The following is a 23,221-nucleotide window of genomic DNA, read 5'->3' as shown; positions in this document are numbered from 1 at the left end:
TATCTTCCACCAGTACCTCCACAAGGCAGTATTATAGCAGAGTGACACTGATAAGACAGATTTTTACCACAGCAACTTCTCTTCATTCAGTGAGCCACAGCCATGCCCCCTCAAACAGTGTCTGGATCTTAATCCCAGAGGCCTTGGACGTTGTATCCCAACCCCAGGGGTTGATGCTCCTTTTATCTGTTATTCTTATATTCCTTAGAGTTCTCTTTACTTTTTACTGGCCAATCCTCATTACTCCAAAACCCTGTTACAGCTAGCAATTCTTCGTATTAATCTTTCCTTGTTCAAATTATATGTGATTTCTCTATTCTAATCAAACACTGACTGATAGATCAAATTTCAGGCAATTAATCAGAAACTGAGAAAACTATAGGGAATTATGTCTAATTGGTTATTTTATATCTTAGCAAACACATGAGATCTGATAATCAGAAAGTTCAGAGTGCTAACGAAAGTCTTTGAAGAAAGAATGGAATGAATCCGTTCACAGGATATATCCTTGTTAATGCTACTCCCATTTGGGGGAAGTGTAATTTTCTCCAGTAACCATGAAAAATAAGAGATCACTTTGTTTCTTCTGGTGATTTATTTTTATTTTAAAAGGGAAATGAAAATCTAAAAAACAGAAAAGTTTAAGAAGAGAAAGTAGAAAGAGTTAAAGGCTCCATTTCTCTGGCCAACTAATCAACCAAACTGTTCTATCTACATTTGGCGGGAAACCCAAAATTTCAGTGATCCCACACTAATATTCACATTGTTTTCTGCTATATAGGAACACTTTTAACATTTTCCCTCTGTCTCATTGTTTGTCATGTACTCTCTGTAGACTACTTTGCCAACATTAAAATGAAATGTTCACCATCAAGCTCATCATTCCTGCCTCACTTCACTCTGAAATCTGCTAGACACAGAGTTAAAAGGACAGGATTAAGAGTCATTAGACACAGTACTAAGGAGAATTAAAGGGCCTGTTCAAGGGGCGTAACATCTGCTCCTCAAATTCCTGTCTAAACAACTAAGATTCCGATCAAAGAGAAGAGAAGGAAAGTCAATCTGACCAGTAAACCGGAGTCACGAGGAAGTGAATGTTCTCTCAGGGAGTAACTCTGACACCAGAGAAAGGCTTAGTGACATTGCACAATTGTTTCTGTGAAGTTATTCATGGGGCAAGTGGGAGTATATGAGTGTAAGTGGAAGAGAGTGGGAAGGTGAAGACTGAGGATCCTTTTAAGTAGTTTTTGCTCAGCTAGCAAAACAAGCTGGGACATGCAAGACAGATCAACACAGCTGTTTGGGGCTGTCACTTGGGGCTCAGGAGCCAAGGTGTCTTGCTGTAGTGAAAAGTGCACCGGAATGTGAGTCAGGAGTTCAGGGATCCAAGTCCTCATTCTGCTGCTAACTAGCTGTGTGATGATGAGCAAGTCTACTGGCTTCACTAGACTCGGTCTCTCTTTTTTTTCTTTTTTTGATACAGAGTCTCGCTCTGTCGCCCAGGCTAGAGTGCAGTGGCACAATCTCAGCTCACTGCAACCTCCACCTCCTGGGTTCAAGCGAATCTCCTGCTTCAGCCTCCTAAGCAGCTGGGATTATAGGCGCATGCCACCAAACCCAGCTAATTTTTGTATTTTTAGTAGAGACAGGGTTTCGCCATGTTAGTCAGGCTGATCTCAAACTCCTGACCTCGTGTTCCGCCCACCTTGGCCTCCAAAGTGCTGGGATTACAGGCATGAGCCACCGCGCCCGGCCTCAGTCTCCTTATTTCATGGAAAATGAGGAGACAAGACTAGATGGCAGCACTATACAGAGATGCTCCTGAACCACAGAGTTCACATACTAGTTAATATAACTTTGCTGAGTCCTGGTTTCCTCCACTGAAAAAAAACATGAGAAATAATACTTTTTATAAAATTGGGTGAGGATTAAAAATAATATACATAAAGACACCTAGTACAGTAACTGAAACAAGTAATTATTATTATTACTCCTTTATTTCCAAGGTCTAAGATTATTTGAGGGGTATAAAATCTTGGTAGCCAAATGCAATGTTATTTCAAATGCACTACAAGTTAGTATATGTCTAGTACATGTCTTAATTATTGCTAACCAAAATATTCAAGACTCAGAAATTAAGGACTTGTAAATGTCACCCAAAAATGTAAAAATATATTTTGTCAATATAAGGTTGATTCTTCAGAGGGTCCAAAAAAAAGAATATAAATAAGGAATCCTTAAGAATTTGGAAATAGGAAATATAGAAGACTTCTAAGGAAAAAGAGCTAAGGACTTCAACAGACGTCCCTATTCCAAATGCCAAAAGAAATAACCTAGAAAAATATAAAATCGGGATAAATGAAAGTACTACTAAAAACTGGAAATTATCCAGAAATTTCTATTAGGAAAAGATCAGAATGATTAGGAAAGCACCTTGCAGAAAGAGTGCAACAGCTTCATGTGAAACTACCCAGCAACCATGAAGTCCAGGGACGGTTCGCTCTCAAAGCAGCAAGGATGTCCTTATGGAAGCAATTGTCACAAAAATTAGGCAGCAGGCACAAAAAACAATGTGGAAGAGATAATATAGGGTAAATAAAACAAAGATACATAGTCATAAACCCATTATCTTTCCTAAAAACACAGCATACAGGCCGGGCACGGTGGCTCACGCCTGTAATCCCAGCACTTTGGGAGGCTGAGGCGGGTGGATCACAAGGTCAGGAGATTGAGACCATCCTGGCTAACACGGTGAAACCCCATCTCTACTAAAAATACAAAAAATTAGCCGGGTGTGGTGGCGAGCACCTGTAGTCCCAACTACTGGGGAGGCTGAGGCAGGAGAACAGCGTGAACCCGGGAGGCAGAGCTTGCAGTGAGCCAAGATCGTGCCACTGCACTCCAGCCTGGGTGACAGAGCAAGACACTGTCTCAAAAAAACAACAACAAAAACACAGCATCCATCACATAGAGGAGAGACCCACACACATACACACACAAGGATTACTCTCAGCCCTAGCTCCCTCAAACTTCCTAAGATCATAGGCACATTCCACTGGCCACAAGCGGTGAGTTTAAGAAGGTAAGGAGATACAAGAAGAATCTTTTCAGCCTGTATCTCACCAGGCAGAGAGAGTAAATAAGAAGAGTAAAATAATAAGGGGTTGTGAAGAGCTTTTACGATAGGGTCAGCAAACTTTATGTGAAGGGCCAGATAAATATTTTAAGCTTTGCAAGTCATATATGATCTCTGTATCACATTCTTCTTTATTGTTCTGGGGTTTGTTTCACAACTCTTTAAAATTGTAAAAATCATTCTTAGTTCAAGTGTCATACAAAAACAAGCCATGTGGGAGGCTGAGGCAGGAGAATGGCGTAAACCCAGGAGGCGGAGCTTGCAGTGAGCTGAGACCGGGCCACTGCACTCCAGCCTGGGTGGCAGAGCGAGACTCCGTCTCAAAAAAAAAAAAAAAAAAAACAAGCCATGGACTAGAGTTCGGCCACTGGCTACAGTCTGTACTGTTCTAAGATATAAAAGACAAAGAACATAGCAGTGGAATTTTTTCAAAGGAAAAAGAACATATTATCAGACTGTTATTTTGTGCCGAAAAAATTTCAAGAAAATATGTGTCATCATTATATACAAAGCTGTAATAAATAAACTTGTTCCTGGTTATTTCCACATATGTGGATATATCTGTCAGAGGAATTCCTAAAAGTGGATTACTTGGTCAAAGGGTATACGCATTTGTAATTTGGAAGAGAATGCCAAATTGCTCTCTATAAGATGGTACCAATTTACACTCCCACCATGCCTGATAGTACTTGTTTCTCCAAATCTTGCCATCATAGTTTGCAGTTCACATCAGAATAAGATACACTGGCTGGGTGCGATGGTTCATGGCTGCAATCCCAGCACTTTGGGAGGCCAAGGAGGGTGGATCACTTGAGGTCAGCAATTGAACACCAGCCTGGCCAACATGGTGAAACCCCATCTCTACTAAAAATCCAAAAATTAGCCAGGCATGGTGGTGCATGCCTGAATTCCCAGCTACTTGGGAGGCTGATGCATGAGAATCGCTTGAACCCAGGAGGTGGGGGTTGCAGTGTGACAAGATCGCGACTCTGCACTCCAGCCCAGATGACAGAGTGAGACTCTGTCTCAAAAAAAAAGAAAGACATTACCAAATTGTTATGCGGAAAAAAAAGTCTGGTCATTTATACCCCGATCTTAGCCTTCTCACATTGAATAGTATATGTTCTCTTCACTTTTGCCAATCTTATAGGTAATAAATAGTACCTCACTGGCACTTTAATTTTTCCTTCTTTATTAATGAAGCTGAATATCTTTATGTTTATTGACTATTTGTATTTCTTCTGCTGTTACCTATTAATTCATTTCCTTTGGCTAGTATTAGTTTTCAAATACCCCTTGCTTTATTTACAGAAACTGTATTATGGATAGTAGCCCGGTGCTTTCAATCTGTGTTACAATTTTTTGTTTACAATTTGTCTCATAATTTTGTTTTTGATGTCCTTTGTTTTCTTAAGTGTTAAATATCTTTTTAAATTGTAAAAGTAATTCATGCTGTTTTGTTACGTCATATAAAAATATAAAATGAAAGTTCACCAATACCCCCACATAATACACTTCCATTTCTAGGACATAACCTCTCAAACTTTCCCTAGTAACTAAAAAATACAAATACATAAATTATATATTACAAAAGTGGATTTCTTTTTAAAACTAATTTCTATTTAACAAATATTTATGGAACTCTTTCTATTTAAGCCACAGATTGGGATATTTGTGACATACACATCTTATAAAGAACTTTATCAACCAATCCAAGAAAAACAACCCAGTTTTTAAAATGGGCAAAAATTTTTGAACAGTTGTTTCATCAAAGAAGACATATAAGCTCAATATCACTAATCATCAGGGAAATTCAAATTAAAACCCAATAACATATCACTACATACCCAACTGAGTGGCTAAAATTTAACATACTGACAGTACCAAGTATAGATAAGGATATGAAGTAATTACAATACACATTGCCTCTAAGAAAGCAAAATGATAGGGCATTTTTAAAAAGTTGGGCAGTTTCCTATAAAGTTAACACTCACATACCATATGACAAAGCAAATCACACTTAGGTATTCACCCAGGGAAATAAAAACACCTATCTACAAAAATGACCTATACAGGAGTATTTATAGAAGCTTTATTCCTTATACCTAAAAATTGGAAGTAAGTCAAATGTCTATCAAGTGGTAAAGAGATAAACAAACTGTATGTAACATAGTCATACAAAAGAGTACTACACAGCTATAAGAGGGAACAAAACTATTGACAGAGGCAAAATCAGATCAGTGGTTACCTGGGGGCCAGAAGGAGGGACTGACTGCAAAGAGGCTAGAGGGAACTTTGGAGGATAATCATAGTGTATGACTATGACTGTATGCATTTCTCAAGATTCATAGAACTGTACAAATAAAAAGAATAAATTTTACGAAATGTAAATTATACCTGAATAAATGTCACTTTTAAAAAGTTCATTTAAAAAGTAGAAAATTAGTAAAGTGAATTGGCTTAAGTTTTCACAAATTGTAGCAAAAAAGAAAAAAAAAAGAAAAAAAAAGATAAAGAGAACCGAACCAGAGAGAGAAAAAGGGAAATTGAGAACAGATAACAGAGAGCCAAAGCTAAATAGCCTATACTCCCAAAACACAAATCACGGCCAGCGTGGTGGCTCACGTCTGTAATCTCAGCACTTTGGGAGGCCAAGGCAGGTGGATCACTTGAGGTCAGGAGCGCAATACCAGCCTGGCCAACATGGTGAAACCCCGTCTCTACTAAAAATACAAAAATTAGCCAGGCGTGGTGGCATGTCTTAATCCCAGCTCCTCAGGAGGCTGAGGCAGAAGAATCACTTGAACCTGGGAGGCAGAGGTTGCAATGAACCACGATTGTGCTACCGCACTCCAGCCTGGATGACAGAGCTAGACAAGAAAGAAAGAAAGAGAGAAAGAGAGAGAGAGAGAAAGAGAGAGAGAGAGAAGGAAAGAAGGAAAAGAAAGAAAGAAAGAAAGAAAGAAAGAAAGAAAGAAAGAAAGAAAGAAAGAAAGAAAGAAAGAAAGAAAGAAAGAGGGTGACAGAGAGAGAGAGAAAGAAAGAAAAAAGAAAAAAGAAATCAGGACAGGTGACAGTCTTAAACAGTAGTCTGATTTTTCAGAGGTAAAATGCAATATTACAATACTAAGAAAAACTCGGAAATGGAAAGTAATACTTGAAAGAGATGAGAGGTAAAATTAAGAATCTGTGCACTGAAATTCCTTCATATTAAATAAATACTAGGTGAGTTATGATCTACCGAATGCTTTACTAGGTGCCAGGCACTGTGCCATGTACTTTATGATGTATACACTATTTCATTTAATCATCAAACAGAACACCAAAAAACTAGTATTATTAATTCTATTTTACAGGCAAGGAAACCAAGGGTCAAAGTGATTAAAATGACATGCCTAAAGTCATACAGCAAATGAACAAGCCAAGACATAATTCAAATTCAGACTTCTATGAGTCAGAATTCATGCTCATATCCACTATGCACATTAAGTCTATAGTTATACTTAGTTGTAGAATTAAATTTTACAACAACTAATATGCTATAAAAAAGAAAGGAGGAAAAATGCTTCAGTGAAAATCTAGGAGAGTAATCTCCCCCCCATCCCACTAAAACTGATAGTTATGGCACAAACTCAGTTAAATTAGCAGAGAAGACAGTGTATAACACCTAATGACTAGAGCACTGACTCATCCATTCTGATTTCCAGTAACAGAAATTTTTAAATTTCAGAATCTAGGATTGGCACAGAAATGCAAAAGAGTAGGTATCTGTTTTTTCTTTTTTTATTTATTTGAACTCTGAAACTCTTTAATCAAGTAACTGTTCATACAGAGCAAGAACTACAAATACCATTTGAATAGATGAAAATCTGCTCAATGGCAATCACTTTTAATAGAAAATGAATGGAAATCATAAGATGCAATAAAACTCACTAATCAATCATCTTGAGAATACATATCATATTTTTGTTTTTTAAAAAAGCTAAAGAGATCAGCCTTAAGCCTGTAATTCAAGGTGTCACCTACAGTGCAGAGCCAGTGATTTCAAAAACTATTCCTTCTTGCCCTGAACTGATAGGGTTTAAGCCAAAGATTTCAGATATTCCAGAAAAAGAAATCCTTATGCTTCCTTTTTTTTCAAAAAGGTGGGTACATCTTGCTGAAAATAGTCTTCTGCTCTGTTTCTCAACAGAAAATTACTGAAAAAAATATGAAACACTATTATTGTAGGACTTATTTAATGAATAATAAGTTCCAAGTATATCCCAAACACTGTTTTAGGTGCTAGAACAGAAGTAAACAAATGTGAAAAACACATCATTTCTGATCATTGTAAAGTGCTATAAAAGAAATAAATCAGGGTAATGGGTAGAGTGGGTGGCAGTAGAGCTACTTTTGACAGGATGGTGAGGAAAGGTCTCTCTGAGGAGCTGACATATGAGCTGAGACATGACCCAAGAGAAGATCACTGGATCTTAATAAGATAAAATTTTAAAATTATGTAACTTGATGACAGTTATAGAGGGAAGCAAAAACCAGGAAATTAAGTAAAAGGCTATTATAAATAGTTTACATAATTTTGCCATGAAAATGTCAAAGAGAAGGAAAAATATATTCAGGTAAATAATGTATATCAAATAATAAACTGTGCTTTCCCACATACCTCTTCACATCATATTAAAGCTTTCTGTTGATGCACATGGATAACAACTCCACAACAAGCCAACAATATCCTCTCCACTTAATAAACCAAAAAAAAAGCCCAACACCACCAGGACTATCCTGACATCCACGAGAATGACTTGTGATCGCATTAACCCACTCCATTTACAACTGAAGCCATCTCTTTTTTTTTTCTGTCTTTTTTGAGACAGAGTCTCACTCTATCACACAGGCTGGAGCGCAGTGGTGCAATCTCGGGTCACTGCAACCTCCGCCTCCTGGGTTCAAGTGATTCTCCTGCCTCAGTCTCCCGAGTAACTGGGATTACAGGCATGAGCCACCACATCTGGCTAAGTTTTGGATTTTTAGTAGAGACGGGGCTCGTCTCCAACTCCTGATCTCAAGTGATCCACCCACCTTGGCCTCCCAAAGTGCTGGGATTACAGGTGTGGGCCTACACCTGGCCAACTAAGGATTTTTTTTTTTTTTGAGACAAAGTCTCGCTCTGTCACCCAGGCTGGAGTGCAGTGGCGCAATCTTGGCTCACTGAGACCTCTGTCTCCTGGGTTCAAGCAATTCTCTTGCCTCAGCCTCTTGTGTACCTCCAAAAATATTTTATGTGTATATAAGCAAGTACTATATGCTATTTTTTCCAAGTTTTTATTAAACTATATACTATCCTGAGATGAATGTGGCTGTTAGAAGCTGCAGTAATCCCGAATGGCTACTCTAATCTATGTTGATAAGGAAAACGGAGAACCAGGCACCTGTGTGGCTGCTAAGGATGGGCTGAGGTTGGGGTCTGGACCTTTAATCAAAGCCTTAGATGGGAGATCTCAAGTTTCAACACCATGTTTTGGCAAAACGGTCGATGCTCCCCCAGCCTTACCTAAGGCTACAAGAAAGGCTTTGGGAACCGTCAACAGAGCTACAGAAAAGTCTGTAAAGACCAAGGGACCCCTCAAACAAAAACAGCCAAGCTTTTCTGCCAAAAAGATGACTGAGAAGACTGTTAAAACAAAAAGCTCTGTTCCTGCCTCAGATGATGCCTATCCAGAAATAGAAAAATTCTTTCCCTTCAATCCTCTAGACTTTGAGAGTTTTGACCTGCCTAAAGAGCACCAGATTGCGCACCTCCCCCTGAGTGGAGTGCCTCTCATGACCCTTGACAAGGAGAGCTTGAAAAGCTGTTTCAGCTGGGCCCCCCTTCACCTGTGAAGATGCCCTCTCCACCATGAGAATCCAATCTGTTGTAGTCTCCTTCAAGCAGTCTGTCGACCCTGGATGTTGAATTGCCACCTGTTTGCTGTGACATAGATATTTAAATTTCTTAGTGCTTTAGAGTTTGTGTGTATTTGTATTAATAAAGCATTCTTTAACAGAAAAAAAAAACCTATATACTATCCTATACTATGCTTTCTTCATTTAATATATTTTAAAGATTGCCTTACAGTTTAATCTTTTCTTGATGCCTTAGCTCAGTGTTTCCCAAATTCAAGTAATAAACACCTTCCTTTTATGGGAAAATATGTTTAGAGATCACTTTGCGATGATATAAATTATTTTTATTATAACATTACTTAAGTATGAGTATATAAGTAGACTCCTTGTGCTTACCAAGCTACATAAATATCTAAAACTGAAAAATAAAAAATAAATTCAAATTTGGCTGGGCGCAGTGGCTCACACCTGTAATCCCAGTACTTTGGGAGGCCAAGGCAGGTGGATCACGAGGTCAGGAGTTCGAGACCAGCCTGACCAACATGGTGAAACCCCATCTCTACTAAAAATACAAAAATTAACTGGGTGTGGTGGCAGGTGCCTGCAAGCCCAGCTACTCAGGAGGTTGAGGCAGGAGAATTGCTTGAAACAGGAAGGTAGAGGTTGCAGTGAGCCAAGATTGCACCACGGGACTCCAGCCTGGGAAACAAGAGTGAAACTCCATCTCAAAAAAAACAATTTAACAGTAAATACTAATCACTTCACATGCACAGAAACAACTATCATCAAAAAGAAAGTAACAAATGTTGACAAGAATGTAGAAAAACTGGAACCCTTATATATTGCTAGTGGGAATGTAAAATGGTACACCCCATTTTGGAAAAAAGTTTGTAGGTTTATTAATATATTAATCATAAATTTACCATATGACTTAGCAATTACAAACCTAAGTATCTGCCTAAGAGAGAGGGAAGCATGAGAACACAGAGTACCTAGCTATTTTTAAATGAGTGGAAGATAAGAAATTCTTAACTTGGGTTACCTAAGTGATCCAAAAACTCTTAATAGTGTATGAAAACTTTTATTCTATCTATATCTTTTTTTGCATAGAAGGTGTATCCAAGGGGTCTGCGATCTCAAAGATTCTGATTTTTGAACCTACTCATATAATTATGAATCCACTACTGAAAATCTGAGGCAACAGAGAAAGTGAAAGGGAACTGACTAGCAGACTAGTTTAGAGAAAATACAGTACTAATTTTCAGTAAATGGGACCAGAGAAAGATTTCAGAACCTAGACATCCACAAAACTAACATTGATGCCAGGCAAAAATCCAAAACGAATTATTATTTTTTTTATTTTTTTTTATTTTTTTTGAGACGGAGTCTCGCTCTGTCGCCCGGGCTGGAGTGCAGTGGCCGGTTCTCAGCTCACTGCAAGCTCCGCCTCCCGGGTTTACGCCATTCTCCTGCCTCAGCCTCTGAGTAGCTGGGACTACAGGCGCCCGCCACCTCGCCCGGCTAGTTTTTTGTATTTTTTAGTGGAGACGGGGTTTCACCGTGTTAGCCAGGATGGTCTCGATCTCCTGACCTCGTGATCCGCCCGTCTCGGCCTCCCAAAGTGCTGGGATTACAGGCTTGAGCCACCGCGCCCGGCCCAAAACGAATTATTAAAAGGTTTCAAAATACCAAAATGAAAGATGCACCAAAAACAAGTTTAACAACAAAAGAAAAGCTTTTTTTTTTTTCAATTCAATTTTTACACTGGTAAACCAAGAAAAAAAACACCTAACGTCAGTCTTTTTAAAGTGTGCTAGGTGAGTGAGAAAAAGGCTAAGAAAACTACAGCACCAAAGAGCTCTTCTGGAGAAATTTGTCAGAGATGCCCAAAATCCAGAACACTTCACCTCAGCTTCACTCCTAGACTTGGACTTCTATCTCCCTTCCTGAATAGCTACGTGAGCGTTCTTTGCATGTGACTGCCTCTTTGATATCCCCTTACTCACCATGAGGCTGCCTCTTGGATCTCAGACAAATTCTGATGTTTGCTATCCCAGGTGAGGAGATGGTTTGAAAACATCATACTATGTTTCCATATCTTCAAGATAGTACACAAACTCCCTCAAGTAATCTTCGTGGGTAATATAGGAATAATACAGATCAGTGACAAAAAGATGTAGGGGAATTTAGCTGAGTTATAGGCAGGTGTAGATTCTCACTTGGGTGAAAAATATAATTTAAAAGGTTAACAGATCAATGTCGGGCCAGGGCACGGTAGCTCACGCCTGTAATCCCAGCACTTTGGGAGGCCGAGGCAGGCAGATCACCTGAGATCAGGAGTTCAAGACCAGCCTGGCCAACACGGTGAAACCCCGTCTCTACTAAAAATACAAAAAATTAGTCGGGCATGGTGGCATGCGCCTGTAATCCCAGTTCGTCAGGAGGCTGAGACAGGAGAATCACTTTAACCTGGAAGGTGGAGGTTGCAGTGAGTCAAGATCGTGCCATCGCACTCCAGCTTGGGCAACATGAGAGAGACTTCATCTCAAAAAAAATAAATAAATAAAAATAAAAATCAGTGTCAAAATAAAGAAAGGCTTCTAATGGCATACAAGAGTCTGACTCTCCCATATTCAATTATCAACTGAATGAGAATTTACTGTACATTCACCAAATTTGCAATTGGCAAAACACAAGCAGTGATCATTAACATACACATTGGGTGTTACAATCAGAAACTAGAACAATGATCCAACAAAATAAGGAGAATAAAACTGAAGGGGAAAATAAATATACAAATACTTATGTTTCACTTTTTTTCTGTTTCTTTTGTTGTTGTTGTTGTTGTTGTTGTTGTTGAGATGGAGTCTCACTCTGTTGCCAGGCTAGAGTGCAGTGGCGCCATCTCAGCTCACTGCAACCTCTGCCTTGCGGGTTCAAGCGATTCTCCTGCCTCAGCCTCCTAAGTAGCTGGGACAACAGGCGCATGCCACCACGCCCAGCTAATTTCTGTATTTTTAGTAGAGACGGGGTTTCACCATGTTGGCCATGGTCTTGATCTCTTCACCTCGTGACCCACCCACCTCGGCCTCCCAAAGTGTGGGGATTGCAGCCGTGAGCCACCGCACCCAGCCTCACTTTTTTCTTCATTTAAAAATCTATTTTAAACTTTAGTGAGTTTTTGGTAGTAGCATTCCTATTTTTGAACTTAAGCCACATATTTTTATGTCTAGAGGTACCTTGTTACCTACCATAGTAGTCTGTGTGTGCTGGATTTGGCCACTTAAAGGCAGGCTCAAGATATACACTATCCAATACAGCAGCGACCTAGCCACGTGTAGATATTTACACTTTAATTAAAATTCGATTTTAAGAAATTTCAGTTCCTTAGAATTAGCAAACACATTTCAAGTATTCAGCAACCCCATGTGACAAGTGACTACCATATTGGATGATACAGATATATAATATCTCCATTACCACTGAAAGTTATATTGGACAGCACTCTTAAACGACTGGAATCATCAAGTGATGGCCCTTGGAATACTCAATCAAACAGAAATTACAGCTAGAAAATGATTGTATTTTCTTTCTTAACCAAAGATCAAAGGCATCAAATCAGACTTTACTGTCTTTTCTTGAAAAAAGTAGGCCAGGGGCAATGGCTCACATATGTAATCCCAGCAGTTTGGGAGGCCAAGACAGGCAGATCACCTGAGGTCGGGAGTTCAAGACCAGCCTGACCAACATGGAGAAATCCCGATTCTACTAAAAATACAAAATTAGCCAGGCATGGTGGTGCATGTCTGTAATCCCAGCTACTCAGGAGGCTGAGGCAGGAGAATCGCTTGAATCCAGGAGGTGGAGGTTGCGGTGAGCCAAGATCACGCCATTGCACTCCAGCCTGGGCAACAAGAACGAAACTCTGTCTCAAAAAAAAATGAAAAGAAAAAGAACATGTAGGCCGGGCGCGGTGGCTCAAGCCTGTAATCCCAGCACTTTGGGAGGCCGAGACGGGTGGATCACGAGGTCAGGAGATCGAGACCATCCTGGCTAACACGGTGAAACCCCGTCTCTACTAAAAATACAAAAACTAGCTGGGCGAGGTGGCGGGCGCCTGTAGTCCCAGCTACTCGGGAGGCTGAGGCAGGAGAATGGCATAAACCCGGGAGGCGGAGCTTGCAGTGAGCTGAGATCCGGCCACTGCACTCCAGTCCGGGAGACAGAGCGAGACTCCGCCTCAAAAAAAAAAAAAAAAAAAAAAGAAAAAGAACATGTATACACTCACACTAACACAGACACAGACACAGACACACACACACACACACACACACACACATATATACACACATACAGATAAATTTAACAAAGACCATTTGTGACCTGTAAAGCCTAAAATGCTATTTGGCCCTTTATAAAAAAAAAAAACTTTGCCAACCCCTTGACCAGTAAGTGTTTTCTTATAAATGAGTTCTATCTTTTAATTTGAATATCAAAATAAAAGACATTAAGAAAAACGCTGGGCCGGGTGCGGTGCCTCACGCCTGTAATCCCATCACTTTGGGAGGCCGAGGCAGGCGGATCACAAGGTCAGGAGATCGAGACCATCTTGGCTAACACGGTGAAAACCCGTCTCTGATAAAAATACAAAAAAAATTAGCCGGGCGTGGTGGCGGGCACCTGTAGTCCCACCTACGCAGGAGGCTGAGGCAGGAGAATGGCGTGAACCAGGCAGGTGAAGCTTACAGTGAGCCGAGATCGCGCCACTGCACTCCAGCCTAGGTGACAGACCGAGACTCCATCTCAAAAAAAAAAAAAAGAAAAATTCTGTAATGCTAAATTTAAATTGGAACACAGGTAAAATTAACAATTCTTAAATTGCTTTACATGTATACTGAGGCTGAATAAGTAAGTAAATGGATAGTGGAAGCTAGGTTTCTCACCACTGGAAAGTGATGATACAGAAAAGCAGGAAGGTTAGAATAAATCAATATAGTACCGGATTAGAATTAGAAACATCAGTATGAACTCATGTTCAGGTTAACAAGGATGTAGAGAGATGCAAAAACAGTTAGAAACATACTATATACACAGGTTAGTATAATATATATGCATATATTTCCTAGCTGTGTCAGCTGAGTCAGCCTAAGAGCAGTGACATCCCAGGAGCAATGAGCATATTAAGAACCTAGATCTTCTAGAGTCAGAAACACCATTTAACCCAGCAATCCCATTACTGGGTATATATCCAAAGGATTATAAATCATTCTACTATAAAGACACAGCACACACATGTTTATTGCAGTACTGTTCACAATAGCAAAGACTTGGAACCAACCCAAATGCCCATCAATGATAGACTGGATAAAGAAAATGTGGCACATATAAACCATGGAATACTATGCATCCATAAAAAAAGATGAGTTCATGTCCTTTGCAGGGACATGGATGCAGCTGGAAACCATCATTCTCAGCAAACTTTCGCAAGAACAGAAAACCAAACACATGTTCCCACTCATAAACGGGAGCTGAACAATGAGAACACATGGACACGGAGGGGGGGAATATCACACACCAGGGCCTTTCGGGGGGTGGGGGGCTGGGGGGAGGGATAGCATTAGGAGAAATACCTATGTAGATGATGGGTTGATGGGTACAGCAAACCACCATGGCACGTGTATACCTATGTAACAAACCTGCACATTCTGTACATGTATCCCAGAACTTAAAAGTATAGTAAAAATAATAATAATAATAAAGAACGAACCTAGATCTTACTTGCTAATATACTTCTCCTGGGGAAAATAACTGATTCTAGAACTGGGGCAGGGAAAATACAAGCATCTATAGCCTGGAGCATTTTTTTTTTTTTTTTTTTTGAGACAGAATTTCACTCTAGGCTAGAGTGGAATGGCGCGATCTCAGCTCACTGCAACCTCCACCTTCCGGGTTCAAGTGATTCTCCCGTCTCAGCCTCCCAAGTAGCTGGGATTACAGGTGCCCACCAACATGCCCAGCTAAATTTGGTATTTTTAGTAGAGAGGGGGTTTCACCATGTTGGCCAGGCTGGTCTTGAACTCCTGACCTCAGGTGATCCACTCACCTCGGCCTCCCAAAGTGCTGGGATTACAGGCGTGAGCCATCGCGTCCGGCCTGGAGCATCTTGTAGTATCAAAACTTAAGGGAAGTATTTCCAAAAACAAAAGAAAGGAGGCATGTCAAAGGGACACAAGACCAACCTAAAAGAGCTCCCAATCACCACAGTTTAAACAAGCTGAGCAACAAAATGAATACACAAGAATACCAAAAAGGTTTTTTAAATACCACTCATTCCAGGAAGTGGAGCTGAATTTTTCCACTGCCTCTAGTTGGAGCAGTACTCAGTGGCTTGCAGCCAAAGAACAGTATATGGAAAGGAAAGGAAACAGTAACTTTACCATGAAGAACCTAAAAAAACATAATAGAAGTATCCCGGATATGATGTAACAAGAAAGTCACTTCACCACTATGATATTCTTCCCAAGGACTCATAATCTCAATCTAACCATGAGAAAAGCATCAGACAAAAGCAAACTGAGAGACATTCTACAAAATACCTGATCAATACCCCTCAAAACTGTCATGGTCATGAAAAACAATGAAAGACTGAGAAACTGTCAGGGACTGAACAAATATAAGGACCAAAGGTTATGCGGTATCCTGGAATCATTAGTGAAAAAAAGAGTGAAATCCAAATAAAGTTTGGAGATTAATTAATAGTAACTAATGTTAGTTTCTTAATTGTGACAAATGAACCATGGTAAGATAAGATGTTAATCATAAGAAAAACTGTATGAAGTGTACGCATAAACTCTGTACTATCTTTGTAGCTTATCTATAAATTTTAAAGCATTCTGAAATTTAAAAGTTTACTAATATTTTGAAATTGAAATAGAAATATCAATGTGACCTTGTAATTTAAGCATAGACACATATATGCATGAATATACATGCATCTGTATTTTCTACCTGTTTGCATCAAAAGGTCACAAGCAATGACATCCCAACATCAACGAGCATGCCCAGCAACCAGATTTGGTCTCTAAATATAATTCCCACAAAAAGAAAGGAGGGCTACTTGGGGAAATACTGATTCCAGGACTTGGAAATGAATGTAACAGGAAGCCTACATCATATTGTGCCAGAAACCAAGTAAGTTTTAAAGACTAATAAGGTCATATCAAAATTATACAGCAATCAAGGACTCCTACTAGACAAATCTAGGACAATTTAAACATCAAAAAGAATAATGACTGCAATTGACTGAAACATGAAAATTTAAAAATCATAAATACTGATACTTAAAAAAGAAACAGGCCGGGGGTGGTGGCTCAACCCTGTAATCCCAGCACTGTGGGAGGCCGAGACGGGCAGATCATGAGGTCAGGAGATCGAGACCATCCTGGCTAACACGGTGAAACCCCGTCTCTACTAAAAAAAATACAAAAAAACTAGCCGGGCGAGGTGGCAGGCGCCTGTAGTCCCAGCTACTCGGGAGGCTGAGGCAGAAGAATGGTGTGAACCCGGGAGGCGGAGCTTGCAGTGAGCCCAGATCGCGCCACTGCACTCTAGCCTGGGCAGCAGAGGGAGACTCCGTCTCAAAAAAAAAAAAAAGAAACAGAAATCATCACCAACAACAGAAACAACTCATTTATCACCACCAGCCCTTAAGCTAAAAATGGGCCATTAAAGAAAAATAACTGAGCTTTTATCCTGCCTCTTCAGTAGTAACTGTATTTCAGGGTAACCAAATAACATCAGAAAATGAGGAAAAGTTTTTCTTTAAGAAGATGCCAGGAAATAAATGCAGATGAAATAACAGAATGAGAAAATCACCAATTTGTAGCCCTCAATGACATAACTGATTCGGGAAGAAATCATCAATGGACACTAAGCTCATTAAGTGAAAGAATGATGAGTATCTGGATAGTTACATAGCACCAATCTATCTCTCCACAAAGTTCTTGTCTATCTCAAGTATAAAATATTAACTTTACAATGAAGGAATCAGATGTCACTACCTTAATCCAGGGATCTACCTTAATTTCTAGTCACTAACAATGAAACAACTAGACAATACATGCCATCTGAAGTGATACAATATAATTATGATAAAGCCTTTGATATTCAATAGGAAATACTGGAGAGGAGATAAACAAACAAGTTAAATCAGGAGTCCCCAAAGCCCAGACCATGGACTGGTATCAGTCCGTGGCCTATTAGGAACCAGGTGCACGGCAAGTGTTGGGGGTGGTGAGCGAGCATTACCACCTGAGCTCCAGCTCTTGTCAGATCAACAATGGCATTCGATTCTCACAGGAGTGTGAACCCTACTGTGAACTAACTGCGCATGCGAGGGATTTCTAGGTTGCACAATCCTTATTAGAATCTAATGCCTGATGATCTGAGGTAGACCAGTTTCATCCAGAAACCACGCCACCACCCCGACCTCCACGCTACCCCCAGTCCATGGAAAAATTGTCTTCTGCAAAACCAGGCACTGGTGCAAAAAAGGTTGGGGACCGATGAGTTAAATGATACCATAAGAAAGCAATATGCCAAAAGATCAGATACAGTCAAAAACAGAAAAGAGAGTGGCTTATGGGCCAGGCCAGGCACGGTGGCTCATGTCTGTAATTCCAGCACTGTGGGAAGACGAGGCAGGTGGATTACTTGAGATAAGGAGTTTGAGACCACCCTGGACTACACGGTGAAACCCCATCTCTAACAAAAAAATACAAAAAAACTAGCCGGGCGAGGTGGCAGGCGCCTGTAGTCCCAGCTACTCGGGAGGCTGAGGCAGAAGAATGGTGTGAACCCGGGAGGCGGAGCTTGCAGTGAGCCCAGATCGCGCCACTGCACTCTAGCCTGGGCAGCAGAGGGAGACTCCGTCTCAAAAAAAAAAAAAAGAAACAGAAATCATCACCAACAACAGAAACAACTCATTTATCACCACCAGCCCTTAAGCTAAAAATGGGCCATTAAAGAAAAATAACTGAGCTTTTATCCTGCCTCTTCAGTAGTAACTGTATTTCAGGGTAACCAAATAACATCAGAAAATGAGGAAAAGTTTTTCTTTAAGAAGATGCCAGGAAATAAATGCAGATGAAATAACAGAATGAGAAAATCACCAATTTGTAGCCCTCAATGACATAACTGATTCGGGAAGAAATCATCAATGGACACTAAGCTCATTAAGTGAAAGAATGATGAGTATCTGGATAGTTACATAGCACCAATCTATCTCTCCACAAAGTTCTTGTCTATCTCAAGTATAAAATATTAACTTTACAATGAAGGAATCAGATGTCACTACCTTAATCCAGGGATCTACCTTAATTTCTAGTCACTAACAATGAAACAACTAGACAATACATGCCATCTGAAGTGATACAATATAATTATGATAAAGCCTTTGATATTCAATAGGAAATACTGGAGAGGAGATAAACAAACAAGTTAAATCAGGAGTCCCCAAAGCCCAGACCATGGACTGGTATCAGTCCGTGGCCTATTAGGAACCAGGTGCACGGCAAGTGTTGGGGGTGGTGAGCGAGCATTACCACCTGAGCTCCAGCTCTTGTCAGATCAACAATGGCATTCGATTCTCACAGGAGTGTGAACCCTACTGTGAACTAACTGCGCATGCGAGGGATTTCTAGGTTGCACAATCCTTATTAGAATCTAATGCCTGATGATCTGAGGTAGACCAGTTTCATCCAGAAACCACGCCACCACCCCGACCTCCACGCTACCCCCAGTCCATGGAAAAATTGTCTTCTGCAAAACCAGGCACTGGTGCAAAAAAGGTTGGGGACCGATGAGTTAAATGATACCATAAGAAAGCAATATGCCAAAAGATCAGATACAGTCAAAAACAGAAAAGAGAGTGGCTTATGGGCCAGGCCAGGCACGGTGGCTCATGTCTGTAATTCCAGCACTGTGGGAAGACGAGGCAGGTGGATTACTTGAGATAAGGAGTTTGAGACCACCCTGGACTACACGGTGAAACCCCATCTCTAACAAAAAAATACAAAACTTAGCCAGGCATGGTGGTGCACACCAACAGTTCCAGCTATTTGGGAGGCTGAGGTGGGAGGATGTCTTGAGCCCAGGAGGCAGAGGTTGCAGTGAGCCAAGATCTCGCCACTGCACTCCAGTCTGGGCGACAGAGCCAGACCCCGTCTCAAAAAAAGAAAAAAAAAAAAAAAAAAAGAGAAAGACTGACTAATTGTAGCAACATGGAAGGCCCTTTCTAACAAAATGCTAGCTGACCATACCTAAACAGTACAAAATGGATTGGCACCTGGATAATGGCTTATGTTAACTTCTCATCTCAGGATTAATTGGAATGTTTTAAAACAAAGTATTTTTTTTTTTAATTTTTTTGTTTTGAGATGGAGTCTTGCTCTGTCACCCAGGATGGAGTGCAGTGGCGCAATCTTGGGTCACTGCAGCCTCCACCTCCTGGGTTCAAGTGATTCTCCTGCCTCAGCCTCCCAAGTAGCTGGGATTACAGGCATGAGCCACCATGTCTGGCTAGTTTTTATATTTTTAGTAGAGATGGGGTTTCACCATGTTGGACAGGCTGGTCTCAAAACTCCTGACCTCAGGTGATCCGCCCACCTTGGCCTCCCAAAGTGCTGGGATTACAGGCATGAGATACCACGCCCAATCTTTTGTAGTTTTTTTTTGAGACGGAGTCTCTCTCTGTTGCTGGGCTGGAGTGCAGTGGTGCAATCTCAGCTCACTGTAACTTCCACCTCATAGGCTAAAGCAATTCTCCTGCCTCAGCCTCCCAAGTAGCTGCATTACAGGCATGCACCACCACGCCCAGCTAATTTTTGCAATTTTAGTAGAGATGGGGTTTTGCCATGTTGTCCATTCTGGTCTTGAAATCCAGGCTTCAGGTGATCCGCCTGCCTCAGCTTTCTAAAGTTCTGGAATTACAAGCGTGAGCCACCACACCCACCCTCAAACACTGGTTTATGAAACAAAAGAAATGTGAGGCTCATTTTACTTCATTTAAATTACGAAGGCAGTATATCTTGATACAAGTCATTGTAGATGGGATTCCAAAGCCAAAAGCACTATCTTCCAATGTGAGGATATGAAGTAAATATGAAGATATTAAGTAAGTGAATACATACCACTCACAGGGCTGAAGGGATCGAAATGCCTTAAAAGAAGCATCCATTCCAGCAAAATCCCAAAACTTAACATCATAGTCATATCCTCCTGTCACCAAACGGGCACCTGAGGGATCCAGACCCAAAGCAGACACCTGGTTTTAAAAAAATAAAATAAAATGACTGGAGCAAAATCACATATGGTCATTTATAAGCCCCATTTCTGTTCTTTAATCCCACCCCCTATGTTACAGGCCTTGGAAGCACAAACCATCAACTACTGTTACTTCTGAAAAGTGGGAATGGATGGTGCCTTCTATATTATTAGACTTTGTTACTAATTATTTTGTAATAAAGAAAAACACTTTAAATCTATTTGACAATTTTGTCCCAAATCATCAACCATGTACTCAGAATAGCTATCACTGCAATTCCATAAGATAAACTAAGTTGCCTTAGTATACAAGTAGAAATCTTACAAATAATTACAATAACTCAGCATTTTCAATATACAATCTAAGGAAAACTTTTAAGATAGTTTAACCATAACTGAATGAAGACCATATGAATCTTAAATTACCAAAATGAGTAACACCAAGGGAGCTTTAAGAAATCTATTTAACAAAGTAGAACAAAGCAGAATTATCTGTTCCTTATGGTCAAATGGCTCGGTATATTCACCTTAAACAATTATTTTTAAAGCTGAATGTTTAAGTGACTAATCACATTATAATAGTACTTATATTGATTCCATAAAATATTTGCTTTCCGCCGGGCATGGTGGCTCATGCCTGTAATCCCAGCACTTTGGGAGGCCAAGGCAGGGAGATCACTTGAGGTCAGGAGTTTCAGACCAGCCTGGCCAACATGGAGAAACCCCATCTTTACTAAAAATACAAAAATTAACCGGGCGTGGAGGCACGTACCTGTAGTTCCAGCTACTATTCCAGAACTTGAGGCAAAAAAAATCGCTTGAACTCGGGAGGTAGAGGTTGCAGTAAGCCAAGATCATGCCACTGCATTCCACCATGGGCAACAGAGCAAGACTCTGTCTCAAAAAAAAAAAAAAATTTGCAGGTCAGGCACCGTAGCTCACCCCTGTAATCCCAGCACTTCGGGATGCTGAGGCAGGCAGACCACCTGAGGTTGGGAGTTTGAGATCAGCCTGACCAACACAGAGAAACCCCATCTCTACTAAAAATACAAAATTAGCTAGGCATGGTGGCGCATGCCTGTAATCCCAACTACTAGAGAGGCTGAGGCAGGAGAATTGCTTGAACTCAGGAGGCAGAGGTTGTAATGAGCTGAGATCGCGGCACTGCACTCCAACTGGGCAACAAGAGCAAAATCCTGTCTCAAAAAAAAAAAAAATTGCTTTCCCTGTGAACTTTCTTAGGTCTAATTCACGCGTCAATATCCAATGTGTAACTCATTGTTCCTGAGATATATGTAGCCTTCTCTCAAAGCAGAAAGTCCCTAGATCTACTGCCCTCTGAGAAGAAAAGAACTGCATTAAGAATATTTAATGTGATTATCATACATTGGACGCAGTAAAAGAATCAAAAGTTTTTTTTGTTTTGTTTTGTTTTGTTTTGAGACAGAATCTCCCTCTGTCATCCAGGCTGGAGTGCAGTGGTGCAATCTCGGCTCACTGCAACTTCTGTCTCCTGGGATCAAGCAATTCTCCTGCCTCGGCCTCCTAAGTAGCTGGGATGACAGGCACTCGCCACCATGCCCAGCTAATTTCTGTATTTTTTAGTAGAGATGGGGTTTCACTTGTTGACCAGGCTGGTCTCAAACTCCTGACCTCAGGTGATCTGCCCACCTCAGCCTCGCAAAGTGCTGGGATAAGAGGTGTGAGCCATGGTGCCTGGCCAAAGTTTTATATAAAGGAAGCTTCTATAAATCAGTTATCCTAATAAATAGACTTGAAATGTAATTAATATAATTATAATTAAATAAGTCAGATACTGACAAAATAACTTATATTCATTTCAATTAGCACTTGCAAACACTGATTTCATAATATAAGGTAAACTTACTATGTTAAAATTAGACATGAACTCCAAAGATGTTAAAGAAAATATACAAGTGAAAACAAAATCATTTTTTATGCCCGAACAATAATGTCTTAAAATAAAAAACAATCAAAATCAAAAATAAATGAATAGTAGTTTTAAAAACCTAGGAAATGGCTTCTGCTACCACCACCTACAAATTCACTTGCCTCTATATGCATTATGCTATCTTTCTTCCCTCCTGTTGCAATTTAAAAGTTATTTATTCTCCTAATAAGGCTAACCCCACCAGTGTTCATCTCACTACAACACAATATGAAATTACAACTTCATCTGTGGTTCCTCTATTCTGTACCTGTCCTGCCCTCAAGAGTATAAGCACCATATGGACAGAGACCTTGTCTGTGCCCAGCACTGGACCTGGCACAAAATATAAACTCTACTAAACATTTGTTTAAAAGAAAGGAGAACTAAAAATTGTAAAACCTTATGTAAAACAAACCTGCAGTCTGACAAATATGAGATAAATTCCTTTTTATCAAGGAAGAACAGAATAAATTGCAAACTTGACTGTTCTCCTAGCTAAGAAGAAAGATGACAAATTCTAAAGCAAAGTTACAAAATGAGGCTTTCAACGCAGCCATTCACTGAAGTATCAGGATCTCTGCTGCTGACTGTATACATGATTCATCATTTACCAAAAGGATATGAAGGAGGTAATTAGAAAGACAGAAAATAGAGCTCAGAGGCTGGGTACAGTGGCTCACGCCTGTAATCCCAGCACTTTGGGAGGCCGAGGTAGGCGGATTACCTGAGGTCAGGAGTTCAAGACCAGCCTGGCCAACATGGCGAAACCCCATCTCTACTAAAAATACGAAAATTACCCGCTGTTGTGGCAGGCACCAGTAATCCCAGTTACTTGGGAGGCTGAGGCAGGAGAATCGCTTGCCCCTGGGAGGTGGAGGCTGCAGTGAGCCAAGATGGCACCACTGCACTCCAGCCTGAGTGACAAAGAG

The 23,221-nt window shown here is 40.4% G+C and overlaps 1 protein-coding gene and 1 pseudogene across 3 annotated transcripts in view; one reads left to right on the top strand and one right to left on the bottom strand.

Annotated features, from left to right (window-relative positions):
* WDR70 (WD repeat domain 70) overlaps nt 1-23,221 on the bottom strand; it is a 386,140-nt gene that overhangs the window by 300,129 nt on the left and 62,790 nt on the right. For all 3 annotated transcript variants that reach the window (XM_033179392.1, XM_033179394.1, XM_033179393.1), the window contains exon 7: nt 20,209-20,342. In XM_033179392.1, the coding sequence (XP_033035283.1) occupies nt 20,209-20,342 (134 nt within the window). The remainder of the gene's footprint in view (nt 1-20,208; nt 20,343-23,221) is intronic.
* LOC117065037 lies at nt 8,502-9,089 on the top strand (annotated as a pseudogene).

The sequence above is a fragment of the Trachypithecus francoisi genome, unplaced genomic scaffold (assembly GCF_009764315.1).
Source record: "Trachypithecus francoisi isolate TF-2019V2 unplaced genomic scaffold, Tfra_2.0 Lachesis_group2, whole genome shotgun sequence".
Classification (NCBI taxonomy): domain Eukaryota; kingdom Metazoa; phylum Chordata; class Mammalia; order Primates; family Cercopithecidae; genus Trachypithecus; species Trachypithecus francoisi.
Note: the sequence above shows the minus strand (reverse complement) of the source record. Positions and strands in the feature narration are given on the sequence as shown.